General features: G+C 37.7%; 1 protein-coding gene across 5 annotated transcripts in view; it reads left to right on the top strand.

Moving 5' to 3' along the window:
- The window catches only part of DCLK1 (doublecortin like kinase 1), a 347,909-nt gene extending 325,167 nt beyond the window's left edge, over window positions 1-22,742 (top strand). For 2 of the 5 annotated variants that reach the window (XM_039547110.1, XM_039547101.1), the window contains exons 16-17: window positions 2,889-3,002; window positions 18,126-22,741. In XM_039547110.1, the coding sequence (XP_039403044.1) occupies window positions 2,889-3,002; window positions 18,126-18,290 (279 nt within the window). In that variant the 3' untranslated portion in view covers window positions 18,291-22,741. Of the gene's footprint in view, window positions 1-2,888; window positions 3,003-7,982; window positions 8,057-18,114 lie in introns of all 5 variants that reach the window. The other 3 variants (XM_039547119.1, XM_039547139.1, XM_039547129.1) reach the window with 3 other exon arrangements.
- Window positions 22,743-23,456: the final 714 nt, after the last annotated feature.

Below are 23,456 nucleotides of genomic sequence, written 5' to 3'. Positions count from 1 at the left end.
TACCAGTATATTTGTAAAGTAAACATCAGATAGCAGCAAAAGTAGTTAGAAAGTGTTGCAATGACAGATTAATTAACATTTTATAACTTTGCCACAGCTTGAGCACATTGTAGTTCAAAAAATGTATCCTGTGTTATGTGGATCTGGAATATCATCTCTGGAGCTATGGCTGTAAGTTTCCCGGATAGAAAGTATTACAATAGTCATCAGGACTTGGTGATTCTTGTGCCTCAGACCTTTGAAAAATGAGATGTAAGTTTTGGGGGTTTTTTCCCTATAAAAAAGAGGAAAGAGTTTGTTTTATAGACTGGTTTTCTTCTGGGAAAGGTCGGGTCAGAGGAATACAGGTTATTTTAGAGGTCATATACCACTGAGCCAGGCCTCCCTTCTGCTAGACAATAACCAAGTACTATATTTTTTAAAGCTCTGCATTTGACCATATTTTGCCAGCTAGTGCATTTTGTTAAGAGGTGAGTGAGGATTTTTTTAAAAACCAGTGCCACAATCTACAAACTCAAACTAACCTTCTTCCCATATGCTTACAAAGCCCATGATTTACTGCAGCAACTGTGTAACGTACTAAGTGCTCTCAGAATTGTTACAAAGACAGAAAAATGAATGTTCACACTCATTTTATGTTCTGATCTTGAACTGTTACTTCCATATGTTGTACTTTTGGTGCTAAAATGCTTAGTTTAAGTCTCTGATTCAATTGTTGATAACTAGAGATGCAAAGTAGAGCTCTGAATGGGACTAGTGTAGAGCCCTGCAGCGGGATAGGGATCCCATGGGTCCTACAGGACCTGCTGCCATAATAGCGGGAGCAGAATTAAAAACTAGTCCTGTGCAGGGCTCTAATGCAAAGCAGTAGTTCTGCGGGCCAGTCATTTGATATGATCCGAGGTTACTGTTCTCTGCTACACTGCATAATCCGATAGTGGGCAGGCTTTGCCAAAGTAGCTGTTCTTGGCATTGCTCTTAAAAAGGTCTATCTGGCCCCACCCTTTGGGTCAGTTACAAAGGACTGATCTTCACTACCTTAAAAAAGTTGTGTTCTTAATTTGGTCTTTAACTTGAACTGCTAACTTTTGTGAAAACAAACTTCCTTGTCTTCACTAGGATTTTAACTCAAGTTAAGAACATGCCTTTTTAGTGAAGACAAGGCCACAACTAATTCAAACATTATCTGTTTTTCCTGGCTAGAGCCCATGTTTCTTTACCTCTGCATCCCCCACAGCTGCATAGGAAGATATTGTGTAGTGCATGGGAAGAACTGTAGGCTCCCATTGAGGTCTTGACCTCCCTGAGGGAAGGTTGGAGCTTTCTGTGGATTGTGGCTTCATTTAGCCATAGGCTAAATGTGATAATATCATAATCAGTGATTGTAAGAGAAGCCATCAATCAGGCATCTATCCATTTGATGGGATTATTCCATAGCTGTGTCAGGAGTCATTGGAACTAGCCAGGGCAATCTCCTAGACTTTATAAGGAGTCTCCTCCCAGGTTAGTATTTAGTGAATACCACTGGTCATGCTTGGATCAAGCCCTGTGAACCTTAAAAATGCATCCCTGATTTGATGGAGTGAGAATTTTCTGGAATATGTTTATTAATCCTATGTGTGCCTCAGTTTTCCTCTCTACTTTGCACTGTAAAAAAAAGAAGTTTGACACCTGCTAAAAGAGTGCAGGAGGTATGGGTGTCACCTGGCTGCCTGGGGGCTGATTCATTAAATAACTGTCTCAAATAGAACACAAATCAACTTAGCATCTAGGAAGAGATACCTCTGAAACATCAACACCTGACAGCGGCACACCCCAGCAGGCAGGACTTGTGAACTGAGCTGGAGAACAAGGTGTCAGGTGACTGGAAGAAGGGCAGCCCTTTTTAGAAGGACTCAGGAGCCCGGACCTAGGGAGACAAAAGATGGATGGGGGTGAGAGCCAGAGATAGAGATCATTTCAGCTTGGCTGGCTCATCATGGTATTGGCTTGGCATGTACTATAGCATAATTTCTGTCTCTCTGTGCTAACCTAAGCACTATAAGATTGTGTGTGCCAGGTGACTTGCTTTGAAAAGGCTTCCTGTGTCACTGTAACATTGCGCCCTGAGGGGCACAGTGCCAGCCTCTGGCTTGGCAGGATTCACTGCAGAGAGCCATGGAGACAGACAGGGATTGTTGATGCTGAAGGCCCAGTCTTGGAGGCCACAGGCCTGCCCCTGTTGGAACTATGTGTGTCCTTGGGGCCTGCCCACTAAGGGGTCGCTCCAGAGAGACTGATTGCTGGGGCATAGACCAGACTCCGTGACAGCCTGCATGTTGTTTGAGCACTTTTTCCCTTGGTTAAAGCATAACATTTTATTCAACCAAATCTCACGTCTCTGAAAATGGAACTCCACAAGGCTTTTGGGAGGACCTTGGAGCACACTTATTCTCTCACAAGAACAATTTCCTTGCTGCATATCAGAGAAACTGGGCTTCTCTTTTTAACTCTAATGACCTTTTAACTAGTATTGTTGTCTTCACTTTTAATTGATTGAAATGTATTAACAGAACAAGGGATCAATCTGAGATTCACTTATTGTGACATTTTATGGACCTAACAAATTACCATAAGATGGCAGTTAAGAAATGTAAATGTTTATAAAAGTTTGAAAGAGAGCTATTAGCTAAAGCTGAGAAGAGAAATGGGGCAGTTCCATGATAACAAGTTTCCTTACAAATACCTTGGGTAGATTCATGGAGAAGATGACATTGAATTAAACGAATCTCACGAAAAGCTTTTTTTATTAAACTTTTTACATCCACAGGTTCCTCCAAGATCACCTCACAATCCTGCAAAAAGAGCATTCTCCCTTATTTTGCATTTTCTCTATATTTTTTTTCCAGGATGATGGCCTTCCAGAGAATGAGCATCAGCTTTCAGTAGCTGGGAAGATAAAGAAGCATTTCAATACAGGGCCTAAACCCAACAGCACAGCAGCTGGAGTTTCTGTCATAACAGTAAGCATCTGAAATACATAGCAATAACATTTTTAAAAGTTCCCACAAAACAGTCTATATTCAGAAGATGACACCAAAAGACAGCAAGGGCTCGCTACTTACTGTAAAGTGTTGCCCGTGTAGTTGAAATTAGTGTAACCATTTCAGATGCAGTTATGCACGAGGGTTGCATACCACACTACACACAATTTGCTAGCTGCATCTCTCCAAGCAGAGATTAAATCGGGTAGAGATTTAGTTGTGCTGCATACTATAGTTACAATCTAGATATTGTCTGAAAGTAATGGAGCTTGTGAGACCATCTCAGCCAAGTCAGCTGAGTGTTACAGGCACATGCAGTATAGTATGCCTCACACAAATTTGTATTTTTCCTCCAAGATGAACGTGTGTGTGTGTGTCTCTCTCTCTCTGACACACGCACACACACACACAAGATATTCAGAATATTATCAGATTATTTATGCTAGTACCATTAAACAGTAACTATCTGTTTTATCCACATTCACATCCTTTCCTTATTTTTAATACATCTGCCTGTGCTTTAAAGCTTTTTTTTTTATTACTCATGGTAATGTTAATTCTCCAGATAAAGTCACCAAAAAATCAGTGACACATTGAACATAACCATTCCCATATCAGATTACTCAGTGTTTGTTCCCAGCTTCCATAAATTGCAGATGGTGTGACTGCACATGTACACTGTCTCGTACTGTTTCCACTTTCATGTTCCTCAGCTCGGCCCCTCCAATGGTGAGTTAAATCAGCATGAAATAAACTCAGCTCAACAGGCACAATCTGGCTCACAGGTGTGAACTGTTTGTGCAGCAAAATGGATACTTTCTCAGAAGTTACTAAGTATTTAACATTTCAAGCTGTGCCTCTCTCCCTTCTTTTTTTTTTAAATAAAAACTACCTCAACACAGAAACAAAATTGTCCCTCATGCTTTTCTTAGATTTTCAACTTTCTATGCCATCAGCTAACATACAGTCAGCATTTTTTATTTTCATTTTCAAGCAATAATGCCACAGTAACTCTCCCACAAGTAAAACATCACATACTCTGTACCCATTGCTCATATGAAATGCAGGTATGTTCTGAACAGCCTAGTTCAAACTGTGTTCTTTTCAAATGGATTGCCAGCACGCTTGTCCATAAGAAGTACTGCTCAGTTCCTCTTTGTAAGGCTTTCAAAGCTTAAAAGATAGAAACGATGGTTCCCCTATCCCCTTCTTCTTTTAATTTTTAAAATATTTTTATTTGTCCCAGTTGGTCTGAAAATAGATTGTTTACAGCAATTTGACAATTTAGTAATGAAAAAGGCATTGGTGAAGTGAATCTTTCCATTGACAAACATTATAGAAATAAAACAAAAGGAAAACAAACTCACTGAATTTGGTAATGTGTTAGAATTTAAAGAAGTACATTTTATGAGAGCAACTGTCTGAATGGATACCACACCATGGTGTGGTTAATTCTTGAGCTCTGCCTCTAAACTAGCAGTATTATAAAAATATTGTTATAAAATCCAGAAAGTGGCTTAATTAACTAACTTCTTTCAGTAACTTTCCTAAAACTGGGGGACTACAAACATTTGTAGTGCATGTGTAAGTTTTAAGGCAGGCTGGCAAGTGCTGATTTAAATATCAAAAAACTTTTATATACTATGCATATTGCACAACTTAATAAAAAGAATAAATAAAACCCAAAGCAAAACCTTTAACTGATGTGCCTGCATTTAAAACAAATGTAATACAAGTTTGGCATGAGATTGTCGTTAAAATTTTACTTTCAGGAATCTCCTTTTTTACTTATACAATGCCAGGTAATATTGATATAAAGCTTATTAGCTAAAGCTGTTCTAAATTTATAATTTACAAAGCATATGCTCCCCAAATGCTGGAACATATTGTTCAGCACTAAAAATGTACAATAAGTATATCTTAACCCCTTTAAAAAAAATCTGTTTTATGGTGCCAATATATGTGTATACTGTAATTTATGTAAAGGGATAGCTAAAATACTGTATTTAGTTCTCAATTTAACTTCATAGTGATATTCTTTATTATACATCTGCCCTTAGGGTAAAATTCACCACTGTATGGGGGTCCCCACAAAGGGCTCTATGTATCAAACCTTTAATGTGGGGCTTAAATTAATAAGGATTTGTGCAGGTCAGCTGGGCTGGGGGGAATTGCATCCCTAGTTTTGTTTGTTGTTAGTCAGAGTCATCTGTAGGTGTATTTTATTTATTTATATAAAACACTTTTAGTAGGCTGTTGATTTCTTCAGTAATATCCAAATCTATTGTATTGACCCCTTTTGCTGAGGCATACATTTGCTTTGGTTATATAATCCCCAGTAAGAATAGTATCTGTTCATCCAGGTTCCAATCCTACAAACACTCACACACATTCTTAAACTTTACTACTGTCATAAAGTTAATTATGTGCATAAGTATTTGCAGGATTAGGGCCCTAAAGCAGATATGACCAAAATATTTAATTTTGAAGTTCCATGACTGCATTTTTCTTGTATATAAATCTAACATTTCGCTAAAAAATGTAAAATGCATGTTTAATAGCAAGCATTTATTAAATAATCTGTTTAAAGTTTAGCACTAGAATTTTTGTTGAATTTTCCAAGGATGTCGTCACACTCTTTCCTTTGAATATTTTAAATTAATGACTTGACTGCTTAGTTATAATGTCTCCAGCCACTAAAGAAGAGAGCTGGTAATTATTTCTCAAATAAAAACAGATGTTTTGAAAGAGGGTTTAAAAAAAAAAACAACAAAAAACTGTCAGTGCCCTATGGGTTTGTAATGATACTCTTTCTGTCTGTAATAATCAAGAAGAAATAGAAATCAGTTTTAAAAAAATGCTTTAATATTCAAAGATCTATTGCAATACATTCTATTAACTGAGCTTAGTTCAATTTGTGTTCATGTCTGGAATGTTAAAGCTTTGCTTGTATGTTGTCACTTTTGTGCTTGTTTTTTTGGCATTATTAAGACAGAAGAAAAGACTAATGATAACATTATGTTAAGGTTGTGTGAGGTCCCTGACTTGGCTACGGGAGTAAATCCCAGCTTGAGGCTCACGGGAACCATGTAGCATAAAGAAAGAAAAAAGCTGTTCTGACAGCTGATGGTCTGCCAAAGTGTCTAGAGATGGTAACCAATTCCTCTGTCTGCAGCATTCTGCCTGTCGCAGAGAGCCTCTGTCATCTGTGGAAACCAAATTGGTGCTGCTTTATCATGGGGTGGGGAGAAGGAGGGAGTGAGGTATTTAAAATGCATTCTAGTGATTATAAAATAAAATTAAAAGTGACATTTTAACAGTGGGCTTTTCTTAAGATGTGGGGAAGAGAAAACAGCTTTAGTCTATTAGTTTTGCTCTGTTTGAGAAAGAACCTATGACTTAAAATGTCATGTCACTTCATATCTGTTGTTGTTCTATAATTATTATTTATAATCTGTTTTTCTTAGCCTGTAGTCTCCATGGTAACTAAAATATTGTTTGACTTCTGCTTAGATAGATGTAACATTTTAAAATTCAAAGAATAAATCCCCTCCTAAAATACTTGTAACAGCGTTCTGTTAGTTATAATATTTTAGTGCAATACTTTTTATTTCCGTTTTTAAAAAACCTTGTCTTTTGTGTACTTGAGATGCAGTACAATAGGCTGCCAGCAGATGGCAATAGTAGATCAATCTACTGAAACTCAATGAAAAATGAAGTACTGTATAGGTGCAAGGTCCTCATCTTTTGAACAGGAAGTATCCTTTAAATAATTCTAAATAAGATGAAACGTGCATTGATTTAAGAAAACAGAATAAATTATTAAATATTTCTCTTTATGTCTGTATTGAAAGTGTAAGTTAGATGCTAACTACAGTTTAAATACCTGGTACCTAGAGACATGTTAACCGGCCTTTCTCAATTTAGAATTAGTAACTATCATGAGTATTGCACCAATATGCCATAGTCTTAATGAAACACACAATGGCCTTTCCTTTTGTAGGGCAAAATGTGAAAGTTATCAAATTCTTCCTATTAAACTGGGCAGAGTGTCTCTTTCAAGTTTTACCCCCTAAAATTGTATCTAATCCTCTGTTAAAAGCTATCTCAAATACATGTTAGTGCAGTGTAAAAAGATTAGAGAAAATAACACTTTCTTTCTTTTCTATGCACATTGCACTGCTAATGATAAACTCAATTTAGAACAATATACACAACTTAGTTATATTTTTAAGCACACACTTTACCAGATTTTTTTTACACAATACTAAATTCATTTTCCATTTTGACTTTAATTGGTGCACTTTAGTGAAGATTTTACATCACAGTTTTCTACCATTATCTTTTTAAGCCTGAGATGTAAGGCGAAATGATAAACAATACAATGCTGTTCATGAACCTGAGAAGTCCTGCTCTCCAAGTCTAACATTTAAAGAAAACAAACAAACAAAAACCAAACTGGATTATTTTAACCTTTACACATGCCATGATTATGAAGTAGTCTAATTTAACCCTCATATAGTCTGTGTAGCCTACCTCTTGTGATGGCTAACACTGTGTTTTTAAAAAATTATTAAACCTCTGTTTAATTGCAAAAGAAATTTTTTCATTACCATTATGTGCAACTTAAAGGGGCACTTCTATATTTGGAGATAACAGGATATTTGTTAGACTTTTAAATGAATGCATAATGCATTAAGTTAGTTATTTTGCAAACTCCATTTCAGTTTAAATAATATGGCTTCTAATATAGCAAGATAGAAGCTAGGGCTAGTTTTTTTCTTTCTTTTATTCTTTTTCTTACTTTTTGTCTCCAGTGCATAGATTCAGTATGTTAGATAAGTGCCTTGTGAAACTGAAAACAGTCAATATGCACTAAATAAGGAATAGCTTGGTCTGGAGTCTTAATTCTTTAGCATAATATCGATCCACTGAGTTGCCCCATTTCTCTCTGCTCAGCTGGACCACGGGTTTACCATCAAGAGATCAGGGTCTTTGGACTACTACCAACAACCAGGAATGTATTGGATAAGGTATGAGATGGTGCAGCTCCAACAGTCAGTGTTTCCATGGCAACGTGCTGGCAGTCTCCATTAACCAGTTCCTTCAGTGGATAAACATGCTTTTTGATTTGTTATCCAGTCCATATGCTGCTTTATCAGTTTCATTTTAATCTTGATTGAAATGCCACACCCCCTCATTCCCTTTTTTTCCACCCATTATTCACACTGACATTGCCAGCTTTCTCTTCATCGCACATGCTCAGTTTCAATTTTTCTTATAGTTAAAAGGACAGTGTATATAGAAAATCTACTGGATATGCTGCAGCAATTCACCTCCTCTCTCCGCCCCTCCCCCCCACTGCTGGTTAAGGCATCTGCTTCCTGTGCACTTCTGTTTTTAAACACCTGGAACAGCAACAAGGTCTCAGCATATTTTTTTTCTCTTCTGTATGAGATGTGGAACTATATACTGTCATTTTTAACCCATCAAACACAATCCTTACCTTAGACTGAACAATGCATTTACCTAACATAGTACTTAGAAGCTCTCCCAAGTTTTCTGAAATATAATGCATTGTATGTGCTGGTAAGCTTGTGTTCTCTAACTATGCACATTTATTTTTGTTCTCTTTTCATTTTTAAAACCCCTTGTAGTTTGTTTTTTTTAACAATATTGCATGAATCTGTTTTTAATATTTTCCTACATTGCGTAACTGTGTCAGGGTTGTTATTAGTTGACTTGACCTGAACGATCAAATGGGACCTTGGCTGGGGTGGCTATTTCTGAGTGGGTGAAAAGAGGGATTCTGCTAATGGCTGATGTCAGGCCCATACCGCCTCAATCGGTCAGGTGTCCCTGGTATTTTCATCAAGTGTTTTATTTGCTGGCTATTGTCCCCTTATTGCTCCAAGGGTTTGCCTTGTGATAGCTAGAAAGATAAAATGAGTTCCTAGTGAATATTTTTGCAAACACTGTGGTTGTTCAAGCCCAGATAAATGCTTTTCATTGTGGAGGGGCGGGGGAAGGCCTGTTCTGTGTATGGAACAATTCTACAAATTAACTTCATTAGCAAAATGGTAATGTTTACAGTAATGTAGAAATCTGTCCCTCATATCATTTCACTGATTGCCTGAATCAGACTACAGCACAGTTTCCACAAAAGTTACCAGTCCCCCGAACACACCAAAAATATGCCTATGAAAATTCAATAGATTTTGAAATGGACCTGGAGGAGAAAAGCAGCTCTTCCTCCCTGATGTACTGTTCAGTTGAGAAGCAAAAAGTTAGTCCAGGTACACCATATAGATGCTGGTTATGATGACTAACTGAGAAATAGTTTCCGTACAGGTGCTCAAATTTGTACTGGTTTGTGCAGTAGCACCTCACTAATTAATATTTTGTGATTGAGAGACTTACTGAATCTTCCACAAATCATGAAGTGTGCTTTATTCGTCTATTTTCTCAATTGACATAATGCTTCAGAGTATCCTAGTAAATAAAATGTGGTGTATTTTGTAAAAATAATATCCTGGTGAGAACTCACTTTGGCACCTGCACTTTCTCTTTATTGAGAAATGGAGGGAATCACTGTTATGTTCTGTGGATTATAAGTGGGAGGTTTAGCAAAGTGTAGGCTAGAGAAGTCTTATAATTTTTTCATTTTGCTCATTGAGGAAAGATTATATTTTGAATCAAATAGAATTTGTCAAAGGGCTAAAACGTTTTCTTCTGACTAGCATCACTATCTATGATGTGCCTGCCCAGCTCTTTTACTTACACTATTTTTTTCTTTTATACAAAGACAGAATCGTGTTTCTATTTGTCCTGTAGGTCTCTATTTAAATGAAAAAAGTCTCCACCCAGCATCAGAGAGCACAAACCTCTAGAGCGAGGAATTTGTGATAAAATAGTGAAATGTTTCTAATCTGACTGGCCTTGACTCAGTTTAACTATGTAGCCCAGGTCTTAAAACAAACCGTACATCCAGGGGCTTTGGTGAAGACTCCAATCCAGCAAATAGGTAAATAAATAAACAATATGAAAAAAGGCCATTTGACTAAAACGCTAGTAATGGCTTCCATCAGCATACAAAGTGACATATCCTTGAATAATGGGCTGGAGCTGACGGGTGATAATCTCCCTTATTCATACATAAACTGCTTCTTTTCCAGCTGGGGGCAGTAACAATGTTTATAATTAGTGATGTTCTAAACAATGCACCCAGTGTGTAAAACCGAATTGGTAAAGTGGTGCTAAAACTCATAGACATATATGCTTAATTAGGAAACGTTATAATACCTGATAGTCCCAGAACCAATACTATTATATACACGTTATCTGCATTGATTGCAAATGCTTCGTCTTTCATCTCCATAGAAACAGGAGCATTCAAATAACCACTGCAGTGACCAACATTTTAATATAAATAGTAAAACTATTTTCACTTAGTGATTGTTTATACTATTCATAGAACTTTGCAAATTCTTAAAGATAATACATACAGGGTTCATCCCTTCACTCTTATACAACAGTTCATTTGCCACAGGCCTTGAAAACTCATCTGTGATCACAAATATGGCCAATATATAAAAGCGGATCCAAAGAGAGATGTAATGCTCATACATTCTTTCATAATTGAATTCTTGATTTCTTCTCTTAACCACTGATCCTTTTCTTATTTGATCCTCTAGTTTCTCATATTCTCCTCCAGCAATGACAATGTTTGTGCTTTCAATAAACCAGAAAACCATTTCCTTACTGTAGTCTAAATGTGTCCCTCCCTAATGTGCTCAAGATTCCGAATTCTGCTTTTGAACAATAACTTTGCCCACCTCAGAGCGTGCTATTCTTCCTCTGTTGCCACACAGAGCACCTGCAATATTTTAAATGTAGTGGCTTTGTTTCCTGAAAATATTTTCACATTGAGATGAAGTAGTACACTGAAAAATCTGTTCTTGAAGTAACAATTGCAGCATATTGTGCATAATGACTGGAAAAAATATTACACAGTGTTTTGTGTATACAAATAACAGGAAAAAATACGATAAACTAGTTCAGTAAAAGAAGCCTTAATAAAAATAAAGTTAGATCATGTACATTGTTTAAGCCCCAAATGTGATATAAGTTTTAAAAGCTGCATATATTATTGTAGGATATGTACTCCCAATGACACTCTCTTTTCTCTGCAATTATAGATGAGCACTCTGGTAGAGCATATCTGTGAACACCTACAGTGCTCTGTATGCAGAGACAGGGCTGCTCGGGGCGGAGGGGAGGGCAATTTGCCCCGGGCCCCTGCGCCCCCAGGAGAGTTTTTCGGGGGCCCTGGAGCAGCCGAGCAGGGTCCTTCACTCGCTCCGGAGGCCCCGGAAAACTCTCACTGGGTCTGGGTCCCCGGAGCTTCTTCCGCTCCGGGTCTTCAGCAGTAATTTGGTAATACTGCCGAAGTGGGACCCGCCACCGAAGTGCAGCCCGATCTTTGGCAGTAATTTGGTGGCGGGGGGCCCCCGCCGCGGGTCTTCGGAACACTTCAGCGGCGGGTCCCGGAGTGGAAGGACCCCCCGCCACCGAATTACTGCCGAAGCGGGGGGCCCCCACCTCTGAAGACCCGGGCACCCAGAATCCTCTGGGCGGCCCTGTGCAGAGATGTTGTTTTATAGCAGCACTCTGTGCTCTTCAATGAGTTCCTTTTCTAAAAAGCCAAAAATAAAATGTACATTTATTGCAAGTTATCAACAATAGGATGTTCATTGACAAAAACAAACAAACCAACCAACCTGACAGGTTTCTTGCCCTGTTATAAAAATCTCTGTTTAGGGTTTATTTAATAGAGGATCTTAACAACCTGAGAGTGTTTGGTGAGTTTACTGATGTTCATGGAATTAAATCAGAATATTAAGAGGGAATGGTGCCATTGGCTCTAGTGTTGCAATATGTTACTTGAGCCCCTTGACGGAAGCCCATTTTGACTTTAGTACTTTGCATAATTTAGCAAGAGAAGGTCAATTGAATTTCTCTACTCTTGCAGCTTTATGTCTGAAGCTATACATTTTTTAACCTATTGTTGATAGTGTTGTTTGAATCTTCTGGCTTTTAAGAGTTGAAATCAGAATATTAAGAATACCCTAGAACAGGTGTACCTAGAGTAACTTCATTTTTAATGGTGATATGTCTACTGACATTCTATAAACTCCAGTGGAGCTAATATGATATCAGGAAAATGTGTGGGAAAGTCATTAGAATACTTATCATGTAATGACAGAGGCAACTGCATTGGGCTTATCCATTGATTTTGTAATGAAATTGTAGCGTCCTAACAACACTGAATTCATGTAATCATTGACTTTAAAAAATATGATGCTCACAGTAGCTGCATTTTTTTTCAAGCTGAATAACTCATTTCAAATTCCAAAACCCCACTCTGTTAATACTGGACCTGATTCTCCATTGCATCTAGTACAGTCATCTACACCTGTCCAAACTGTTACAAAGTCAAAATACTGAATGTATATGTTATACGCCCTTTGTACAGATGTAAGTTACTGCACAAGGGGCGGGCAATCATACTTTATCTGTAAAATTTACTTTTTTCAAAGAATGAAGCCCTTCTGTAAATTTGACCCTGGTAAAAACAGACAAACATCTCAAGTCATTTAAAATCTCTCTGCCGCTCTGTGACTAAGAAAACCACAACTGAATTACAAATTATAAATAAAATTGAACCCATGCAAACAGCTTTGAACTAAGTTTCAGACACATGTAATTGAAACCAGCTGAGAAGTCATATCCCTAAGAACAGAGGTGTTAAATAATAAACATAAACTGAAATACAGAATTGTGAATCCAGTGGTCATACATGTACTATACTTGTCCTTTTCTGATGTACCAGTACAGTATGAAATGTAAATGAAACTGGGTTTTGGGGGGCGGGGGGGGGGGGTGAAGGGGAGGTTGTGTATATACCTGAGAAGTCTGTGAAGAAACATATGCAAGACCTCTTGTCCTAACACTGTAGAGCTGCTACTATTGCTGCATTAGTGGTTATTTTTACCATTAATAAAATCTACTGTAACACATCACAACATATTGAGGTCACCAAACAGAACCTTATAAAAATAGAATAAATTACCCAGCTGGTAACATCTAAATATATGTTTTTAAAAGAATAAAACAGGAGGAAAATTTCAATATTTCAATAGTTATGTCAATTTAATTCCATGTGCTAACAAAGCATCTCCAAAATGGCAAGCAAATTGCAAATATTTCCCTGCAGATGGACAGTGAGAGAAGGAAAGGATTTCTTAGACTAATGCGTGAGCAGCTGCATCTCCAGTTCAGTCTCCTAGCTAGTATGAATAATGGATGGACTAAGAGGCAAAATGCACAATAATGTTCTTTTATTAATGAAATGAAGAAATTTTTTTTGGTGGCTAACGATAAATTAAGAGAAGAGAAAAAAAAAGTCACTGTTCACATTCATAAAATACAGTTACTTAAATCCAGTAATTACTGACTGAAAGAAAATATGACCTAACAGCTAAAATGGATTCTTCCCATTGCAAATCCAGCACATATTTAAAAGCAGATATAGTAGTGAGCACCTATCCAGATGCACCACGTTCAATATTAGCAATGGAGAAAAAATTGTGTGTTATTCGGGAGTGCTGCAACATTACCAGTTAGAAATCAGGAAAAAGATATCACACATGATAAAATCTTGGAGAAATGGTAAATGCCCCATATTAGTATGACAGGAACAATGACTATAAAATATGTGTCTGATGCTTCAAAATACATAATTTTTATTCACAAAAATAGCTTGTTGACCATATGGTACTGGGTATCAGGAGTACTAAATGTTGATACAAAATACATTAGTGCTTAGCAAAGGATGCTGCAGACCCATCAGCACCAAACTATTGAAGGCAATCCACTTACCTGCTATTGGATAAGTAGCTTTACATTTCCTCAGATGGATAGTATGAGGATGGCTACATATATTAAGTAAATAATTATAGTTTCATTTGGTTACCACCAATATAGTCTGGTCCTCAAAGTTCTGACCCTCTCACCTCAAGCTGAGAAAAAATGCTAAAATATGGTAATGAAAATCTGGGATTTGCAGCCCTGTGAGGCATGAGTAGAAATGCCCTGAAAATCCATAATGGACCAGTTCCTGCACCAGTGAACCTTCTAGCTGAATAGCAGATGAAATAATAAATCTATTAAAGCAATACTATATTTGCTGAGCATCCAGGCAAGGAATTTAAGAGGTCTTCGCTCCAAAGAAGTTGCCGATTTTGATCACAAATTAACCATTTTTTTAGAATATGCCCCTAGGTGAGACAAGGTACAATAAGTAAAAACATGCATTCTTTTATTTCTACAATGTACACAACCATTTCCCCACATTCCACAGAATTATCTATTGCATGCTGAACTTCAGAGAAGAGATGTAATTGTGGCCTCATAAATAAAAACATAATTTTTAACAGTCAGTAATTAAACATTAGAAAAACTTGCCAAGGGTTATAGTGGATTCTCCATTACTGACCATTTTTTTAAATGAAGATTGGATGTTTTTCTAAGAGAGATGCTCTAGAATTATTTTGGGGAGTTCTATGGCTTGGGTTGCTCAGGTCAGAGTAGATGATCACAATGGCCCCTTCTGGGCTTTGAATCTATAAATATGAATCTATACATTGAATGAAAATTAAAATGTGCCCAGAATGCATTTTAATGAGATTATTTGTGCAGTTATAGAAACCATAAGTTTGAAGTACGTGATCTACACGCAGGGCAGCATTGGCCCAATCCTGCGACTTAAGTGGGAGTTGGGAATACTCAGTAGCTCTCAAGATTTAATCCATTGAGAGAAGCAGAGACAGTCCATGTGAAAGGCTGGAGAATGAAACATGTTATGTTGTATTTTCACTTCAACTGGATATTGATAAGGATTCCCCCTACTTGTCTCTTTCTCACCTTTTACATTTCTCTAATGAGTCTTTTGGGTGGGTTAAAAGATTCTTGGCATCTCTCCAACAGGGAGTGAAAATACATAATGCCACAAAGCTACAGACAAGCCCTGATAAATTAGAAGCAATGAGATGAAATTTGAGGGTGATTTTGGACTGAATATCAGGAAAAGCTTTCCAACAGTGAAATATTATATTGGACACAAATGCTAAAAATATGGTCTAGGGAATAATCCTACATTAGTAGGGGGTTGGGCTATGTGACATAATAGCTTTTTTACACCTCTGAATGTTTTATCCTGTGAAACTAAAAGCACCAGTTAATGTATTTGTGTATTTTAAATAAAATGGCCCCCAAAGGTCCCTTAACAATGACAGCGGAGTAGGCTGTTGGATTTTCCATTATACACCAAGATGACTTTAAACGCAATAAATGTCATGATGCTTAGTTATCTGATGGCAGAACATTTTAGGTGGCTTATAATTTTGTCCTTTTAAAAAAAGACAACAACACTGGATTAGACTTCAAAATAACTAGTGTGTTTTATTCAAGAGTATCTATTACTTCAGGATTAATTGCAGGGTGACATATTGTGGTATAACCTTTAAATAAACTCCTATATCCTGAAAGCAGAAAAATGTCTTGTAAATGGAAATCTGTATGTCATAGAATGATAATATATGCCATTCTTTTCAATTTTCATGCAGAATTATATACTGTATGCAGTATATTCACTGTGTGTAAATGATCTAGTTATTCATCTATTTCACATGAAAACATAATAATAAATCCAGTTGGTTTAAGGCTAAGAAATGCCCAAGATACTGAAAAATACTAATTAAATTTCTTAAAAGATTAGTAGTAAACAAAGAAATCTCCAGCAGACAATAAGTGTTGTCTTTTATAACAATTATTATTTAAAGTACAAGGATGAACTTATCAAAGTTAAATATTTTTACTTCTTTGTAATAGTGCTGTATAGGTTCTTGATATAAAAATAATAGTTCAGCCTAACTAAATCCATTTGCTATAGTAGCTCTGTACTCTGTCCATCTTTCTGTCTTTATTACATCATTTTTGAACTTTGATTGCATTATTTGAGCATGGATTGCTATAATGCTATTCTGCACCACTGTGATGGATTTAGTTTTCATTTTGTTCTCAAAAATAGTCTAGCTATAAATGTATCTCTGTTCTCTGATGAGGCTCACAGTATAACTGGTAAATTTTCAAGAGGAAAAATGGTCATGTATCTCCCAAGAGAAAACAATAAACCCTTTGAAGCAGAATAACCTCTTGGCTGCATTCATTTAAAGGGTGACACATATGCTAGGAAAAAACTTTCTAATATATCAGACTTAACATTGAAATCCATTCCATTTCTACATATATTCCATATTATCTTTGCCTCTCCGCTAGAGATCAGATATTTATGTACATTTTAAGGGCTTTCTCATTAACAGTCTTTTTCCGTTTTGTCCTGGCAGTGGAGTCATGGACCCTGATTTAGGAAAGCATCCCCCTTTAGGAAAGCAGTTCAGTGTGTTGAAGTGCTTTCCTGAATCAAGACCATAATGTTGAATTTGTAACATCACAGTAATTTCAGTGGCTACAGAATAATATCCTATGTTCAAGATCAGTGGTCCCCAACGTGGTGCCTGCGGGCACCATGGCGCCCACCGGGGCATCTATCTGCGCCCGCATACTGGACGTTGGACAAACATCTGCCGAAATGCCACCAAAAAGCGGTAACGTCAAGAGGCGTTGCCGCCGAAAAGCAGCGTCATCAAGAAGCGTCGCTGCCAAAATTGGCAGCATTTTGGTGGCAACGCCTCTTGACATTGCCGCTTCTCGGCGGCATTTCGGCGGATGCTTGTCTGCCAACCATGATCCTCTGTGGCTCATCGTCTGGCGCCCACCAAATGACAAAGGTTGGGGACCACTGTTCAAGATTATGGGTGAAATCCTGGCGCCATTGGAGTCAATGGCAAAACTCCCATAGCTTTCACTGCAAGATCAAGCAAAATGAGAAACTTGTCTGTGGGCTGGTCTACACTGGGGGGGGGTATTGATCTAAGATACGCAACTTCAGCTACGTGAATAGCATAGCTGAAGTCGAAGTATCTTAGATCAATTTACCTCGGGTCCTCGTGGCGTGGCATCGATGTCCATGGCTCCCCGTGTCGACTCAGCTACCGCCGCTCACTCCAGTGGAGTTCCAGAGTTGATGGGAGCGCGTTCGGGGATCGATATATCGCGTCTAGATGAGACGCGATATATCGATCCCTGAAAAAGCGATCGCTACCTGCCGATACGGGGGGTAGTCTGGACCCTGTGAGTGACATCAGTCTCATTACAGCATAAATCTTGAACAGCAGCAGGAAATATATTGGGGGAGGGAGGATTTGGCCAAGTATATTGAGACATCTTTGGAAAAAATAGTCATTTTATATAAAATTAGTGTGGACTTTACTTACTTGGGGTTTAGTCTATATTATCTTCTAGGCAAGGTGATCAGATTGAATGCAGTCTTCAACAAGAGCTCATCAGTGTTCTCCCCAACTGCAAAGCCTCAAATGGTTTAGCATGAGGAAGTTTTAAAGAGCTGAGTTAGCTTCTTTGTTACCTTTCTTTCTTAGCTGACAACTTCATCACAATCCATCCATCCACAATCTCACTAATTTAAACATTGGTGAATGAGAATCAACCTTCATTAGGTCAAATCGAACAGACAATCCTATCTCTATACCTTGCCTGTAGGAAAAGGTTTATACTTTGAGAAGGAAAGGGGAAGGTCAGCTGATATTTGGCTTGAAATCTGAATTTATTACTCTATGAAATTAATAGCATCCAGAAGTTGAACATATGGCATCCATATCTATGGTACTATATATGCTTGATGTCATGTTGCTGCTTAAGTTTTGGGAAATCCACTTTTTTAAAAGTTTAGCTATTTTGTGGGCTAAACCTTTCAAAACCGAGTGAAACAGAACAGGTTTAATTTGGCCTGAACATTTATTATCCCTGGTATTTGCAGGCCCACATACAAATGCATGTTTTTCATTAGCTTTGAATTTCACACACAGCCTAATTTCATTTATTCTCATTTTATGCCCCTGCCAGACCACCGCTCTTGATAAGGAGAGGCAGGTTTTCCGACGAAGACGCAACCAGGATGTGAGTGGACGTTATAAGACTCAGCAAGCTCCACCTGAACTCAACTCTGAATCGGAAGATTATTCACCAAGTTCATCTGAGACTGTTCGCTCACCTAACTCACCCTTTTAATAAAACACTTTTGCTCAAAGTCTTGGCTTAACCCTTTGAGATTCTGAAAATCCTCCAAACCTGTGTGAAATGGTTACATCTGCTCTATCTAGCACTAATGCTCGAATGATGGAACAGAAAAGGGTGTTTACAGTATCTTTGTAATAATAATTTCCTAACTGACTGAAATGATACTTGTGCTCTGTCTAGATTGTGACTTGCTGCTAAAATGATCCTCAAAGGGTTAAGACTATTTTGCATTTTTTTAAGATAAGAGCAATGAATGTTTTCATCAGTCATGCTAGGACCTGCAGTTTGTAATTTTAGCACATGTTAACCCTCTGAGTGCATAGTAATCTTTAACCTTGATGGCTCACACTAGGGCTTTATTGACTTATATGCACATATCTTTCCCCCATCTCCTTAGTTCTTTCCCCAGTTTTCTGGCCAAAACAATATCCAAATGCTACTCTATTTGAGTGATGGCAAATAGGGGCTTTTTTAAAATCTTGTTTTAGAGCAGCATATTCTAAACTTCTGTGATATTCTACCACAGAGGGCTGACCATTATTGTTGGGTGCCATACAAGATAAGTGGAAAATCAGTGGTAGGACTGCCTCATAACAATCTACCTAAGGTGACGTGACAATACCATCAAAATTGTTGCTTCCACATTATTGGCTGCTAGCGGCTGTCGTGTAGTAGTGGCAGAATCATGAGAAGTGGGTGAAGGGCACATTCTATCATGCTTTGGTATGTAAAGATCTAATTCTAAAACTTTCCCCTGCCACACACACAAGGACGTACAGATGGGGGAGAGCAATTAGTTTCTCTGTAGCATTGGGATTTTGAAGAGGGAATACTCCTCTCAACACAATCATGTTTTTTCATAGACACACTGTGATTACTACCAGGAGAGAGACTTTTAAAAGAGAGAGATGAAAAATCCAGCATTAAAGGAAAGAGAATTATCCTTAAAATAGTTACATTATTTATAAATTTGGGGAAATATGCGGCAAGTTAACATTTAAGAAAAGCCTTTGGGTGAAATCCTGCTGTCCTCATTGACATCAATGAGAATTTTGTCTTAGAGTGGAAAAACTAAAAACTATTCATCTAGCGGATCTGTCCTATTATACACAGAGGGGTGTGTGTGTGAAAACACACACATAGGGTGTTAAACCTCAAGTCAGTGTGATTTCATTTCATCCTTGTACAAAGAAAAGCCAATTCACAGAGAAGTTATACTTCATAAACTTTTGCTTCAAATAGGATCATTTGAGTGAAAACAGTCCCATATTCACACAAAAGTGGCACTAGTTGAGTGAAAAATGGCACATTTCCAAAATTTGATTTTCAAAATGATAGATAAATATAAGACCTGAGCAGAAAATATTAACTTTGATGTTTCACATGTTGATTTTACATTTTGGGGCTGTGCTCACAGAACTCTCAATGAAAACCATGGGAATTCTGAAGGTGAGGGTCTTATTGGATCCATCCTATTATTGATTTGCATTCCTAAAGTACCAATCACTGGAGTAGCCAGGTGCCATCTTTTTCTGAAATCTCAAAAGATTCACTGAATGTCATGTGTGTAAATAGTGTAGGTCAATTCCTTTCTCTTCTCTACTCTCTTTAGAATATGCCCATCTCTCCTTATGTCCATTGTAAGATTTTTATATTTCAAACATTTAACACATTTGGAACCAAGGGAACCTCATTTCATGAGTTTTCATTCAAGTGATGGAAAACATTGATTAGAGTTCTTTGGTTTCGATCTATCCATTTGATTGTGGGGGAGGTCCCCAATGCATCTGCATAGCCCCATTGACTTTAGTGGGATGCTGCACACAAGTGTAAGGGTCTCAATCAGATTACAGGATTGAGGCCTTTATTGGCAACTGAAGCATAATTAACAGAGGAACACTGGTTAAAGTATAAAATTAATTGTGCCCTAAGCAGAGAAACTCAGCAGGTTTCTGGGGAACTCCATAGGGGTAATGGGATATGTAGCTACAGCACACCCAAACTTCGGAGTTTGGAGTGTGCTTCCTGGCTATTGTGCCTCCCTTGTCAAGGTCAGGGGGAAAGATGGAAGAGCTATATAGTGGCAGATCATCTGACCTGCACAACCACCCCTAAAGAGTCACTGCACAAAGAGACTTCATGGTAGGTATGGAATCATCTTGGTGTCACCCCACTGGGCAGCAATATCAGAGCAATTGCATTACATACGTGTCCTCTACTCTGGTGGAAGAGTGGGTAGGCTTTGAGCCACAGTGAATCAATATTCAGGACCAGGTCTTCAGCTTGTGTAACTCAGTGTAGCTCCATTGAAGCCAATACTGACTTACAGCAGCTTATATAGCCCCTCACATATACAGCCTTCCCTTTAGAACAGATGCAACTCAATGCAAATATAAAGATATTTATATGGCAATCTAAAGTGTCCATTAGTCAAAAAAGCACGTGTTATTATCAGCAAAATGGCAGTTTCAAAGGAACAAGGACAAAATTCGTTTTTCTTAATTAAATAGAGGAGTTGGGGAAAAAAACAGGTATGAAACAAATGCTTCATCTCATGAATGTGTAGTTTCATTTGAGATCTTCCGATCACCTTTGCTTTTGTTTTAGACTCCAGGGCTATCATTAAAATAAGATGTTTGGCTCCATCGTACACCATATTGTACCACTTAAAACATATATAAAAATAACCCCAGCCCCTGAAATTTCCACTCATCCCTTGCAAATTTCTGATCTTTGGCTCATGTTTTACTGACATAACTCCTATAACATTTTACAGTTATGTTCCTTAGGCCCCTTCAAGAATGTGCACCAAATAGTTGAATGGGGCCTTTTCATGGTTTCAAGAAAAACTATTGGAATATTATAACGGTTTTAAAAGAGAGGATAGCTGGATTATAAAAATAAGGTTTCAGATAGTTAATGGTTGATGCTTGTTTGCCAAAGAAATACAAGGCCAAATTTTGCCTCTACTTACACCTTTGTAATCCCACTAAGTTCTTGGGTGTAACTGAGATCAGAAGGTGGGACCCTTAGAATATCTAAACTTTAGTCAAGGAAACTGAACAGATTGGGGCTAACAGACAGTTTCTAATATGAATACACTTAAAAATCTAATATGAGAGCACATGGCATAGTAGTCATTTTACTGTAAACCATCCAGTAGCTTAACTTTACACATTATATTGGTGCTAAACATTAAAATAAAACAAAAGAAAATATGCATTGTATTTACAGACTGTAAATGCACCACTTCATTATTTTTTATGCATGTTGCTAACTGACTGTCCCTTCCGGTGAGTTTACCTGCAGTAAACTAACTTTATGGCAAATGCAATACTCAAATGTTATAGTGCCCTTCCCATCTTTGTGCACTTTGAGTATTGTGCTGAATAAATTTAGAATGTGATTTATCATGTGAAAAGGGAAATCAGCAACCCCATTAGATATAATCTTATTAGCATTTATCTACAAAAAGCTCCAGGATATTATAGTTGTACTCAGAGGGTTAACAGAAAAGCACAAGGCATGCTGATTACATTGGTGTATCCAAATTGCTTTGCTTTTTTAGCCAGTGTTTGCTAATTTTTCAGAAAATTCTTGGAAAATTTAAAGTTTAAAATAATTTAAGTGTTGTTGTTCAAGGAATTTCTATAACCAAATTAATCTTATTTTTAGTTTAACTTATCACAGGAATAATATGTATCATTAATGCAGTGTAAGTCTGTAGTTATAACTTTTATTAATTCCACAAGTGATTCAAGATTTTTTTTTAAGTACTTAATATAGAGCTTACAATGGTGGCATAGGTGACTGAGACTGTCTTTCTTTTTGGTAAACAAACAATATTGTAATTTCAAGAGAGTCCTAAGAACCAGCTTTTCAGTTTGGTAGTGTACTAGTTAGGGAAAAGCGATCTCATTACATGCATTGTGTAAATCTTTGTAGATGAGAACTGTTCATATGAATGAACACACTTTTTTTCTTGACATTGTAGCAGAAACTGTTTACTTGTTGATGATCAACCAATACATTAATTTGCTTCAGACTGTTACAGGGGAAAGTGAGACTCCAGTCATTGAAAATGTTATTGCTTTACAGTAGCCCTCATCTAATTTAAATGTGGTGCATACTACAATAAGCAAAGCCAAACCTGTGAATAAACTACTCAAAAAGCTTGGTGGTTCTGTATTACGTGGAGTGCTTACATATAATAGTGTTGTAGCACTGAGAAGGCTTGTCAGGTGCTGTTGAAATTGAAATATATATATATGAGCTAAATTGCAATCCTTTACCCTCTCAGGCATATTTCATTTCTTTCTTTCTTTTTAAAGAAAAATTGGTTCAGGGGGTCGCAATGCCACAGGTCAAGTGCATTAAATCACGGTTATTTGCTGCCCCGTGGTACACATTAGCAAACGGCATCCCATGTATTTAGTTTAGATTGTGGGCAGGGAGAGGTTTCCTGATGTTACTGCGGTGCCCTCTAGCACTGTCATGGCTAAGACTGTGTTAGTGTTTCCATTCTAAACTCCTAATCTCAAAGGTTTTTAGTTTGATCATAAAAATAGGCTTCGGGCGGATATGTGGCACATGATTCCTCATCCCAGAGTGGTGATTCTTCTAAAATATGAGGGAAATCGGCTTGGCCCTTTTGACATTTATGTCCTAGAAGTATGTACAAAAATAGGGGAGCTTGCTTCGGGCCATTTTTGTGTGAGTAATTCAAAAATGGCATGGTTTTCACACGAGTTTTACAGGTTTGGGCTACAACGTTGACAGATCAAAACTTTTGGGTGCTTCGAAAACCAGTAAAAAAACTGTTATTGAGAGAGGGGCTATTCCAGCAATTTTATTGCAACAAAAAAGTAATAGGTATTTCAAGTTCACATGGTAATAGTGTGTATTCTCCCTGCTGTGTGCTGATGGACTCGTACAGTTTAAGGCCAGAAGGGACCACCAGGTCATCCAGTCTGACTTCCTGCATACCACAGGCAACCACCAACACCCAGCACCCACTCACTAAACCAAACAACCAAAATTAGACTACAGTATTACAGCCCAGAGGATACTCAACTATTACATGCCACAGGCAGAGAATGGGAGGAACCGAGGTGCACCAGTACCAGAGGTTCCTGCAATGGCAAGGAATTAAGTGTA

The sequence above is a fragment of the Mauremys reevesii genome, linkage group 1 (assembly GCF_016161935.1).
Source record: "Mauremys reevesii isolate NIE-2019 linkage group 1, ASM1616193v1, whole genome shotgun sequence".
Lineage (NCBI taxonomy): Eukaryota > Metazoa > Chordata > Testudines > Geoemydidae > Mauremys > Mauremys reevesii.
The sequence above is the reverse complement of the archived record's forward strand: the minus strand, read 5'-3'. Positions and strand labels throughout refer to the sequence as shown.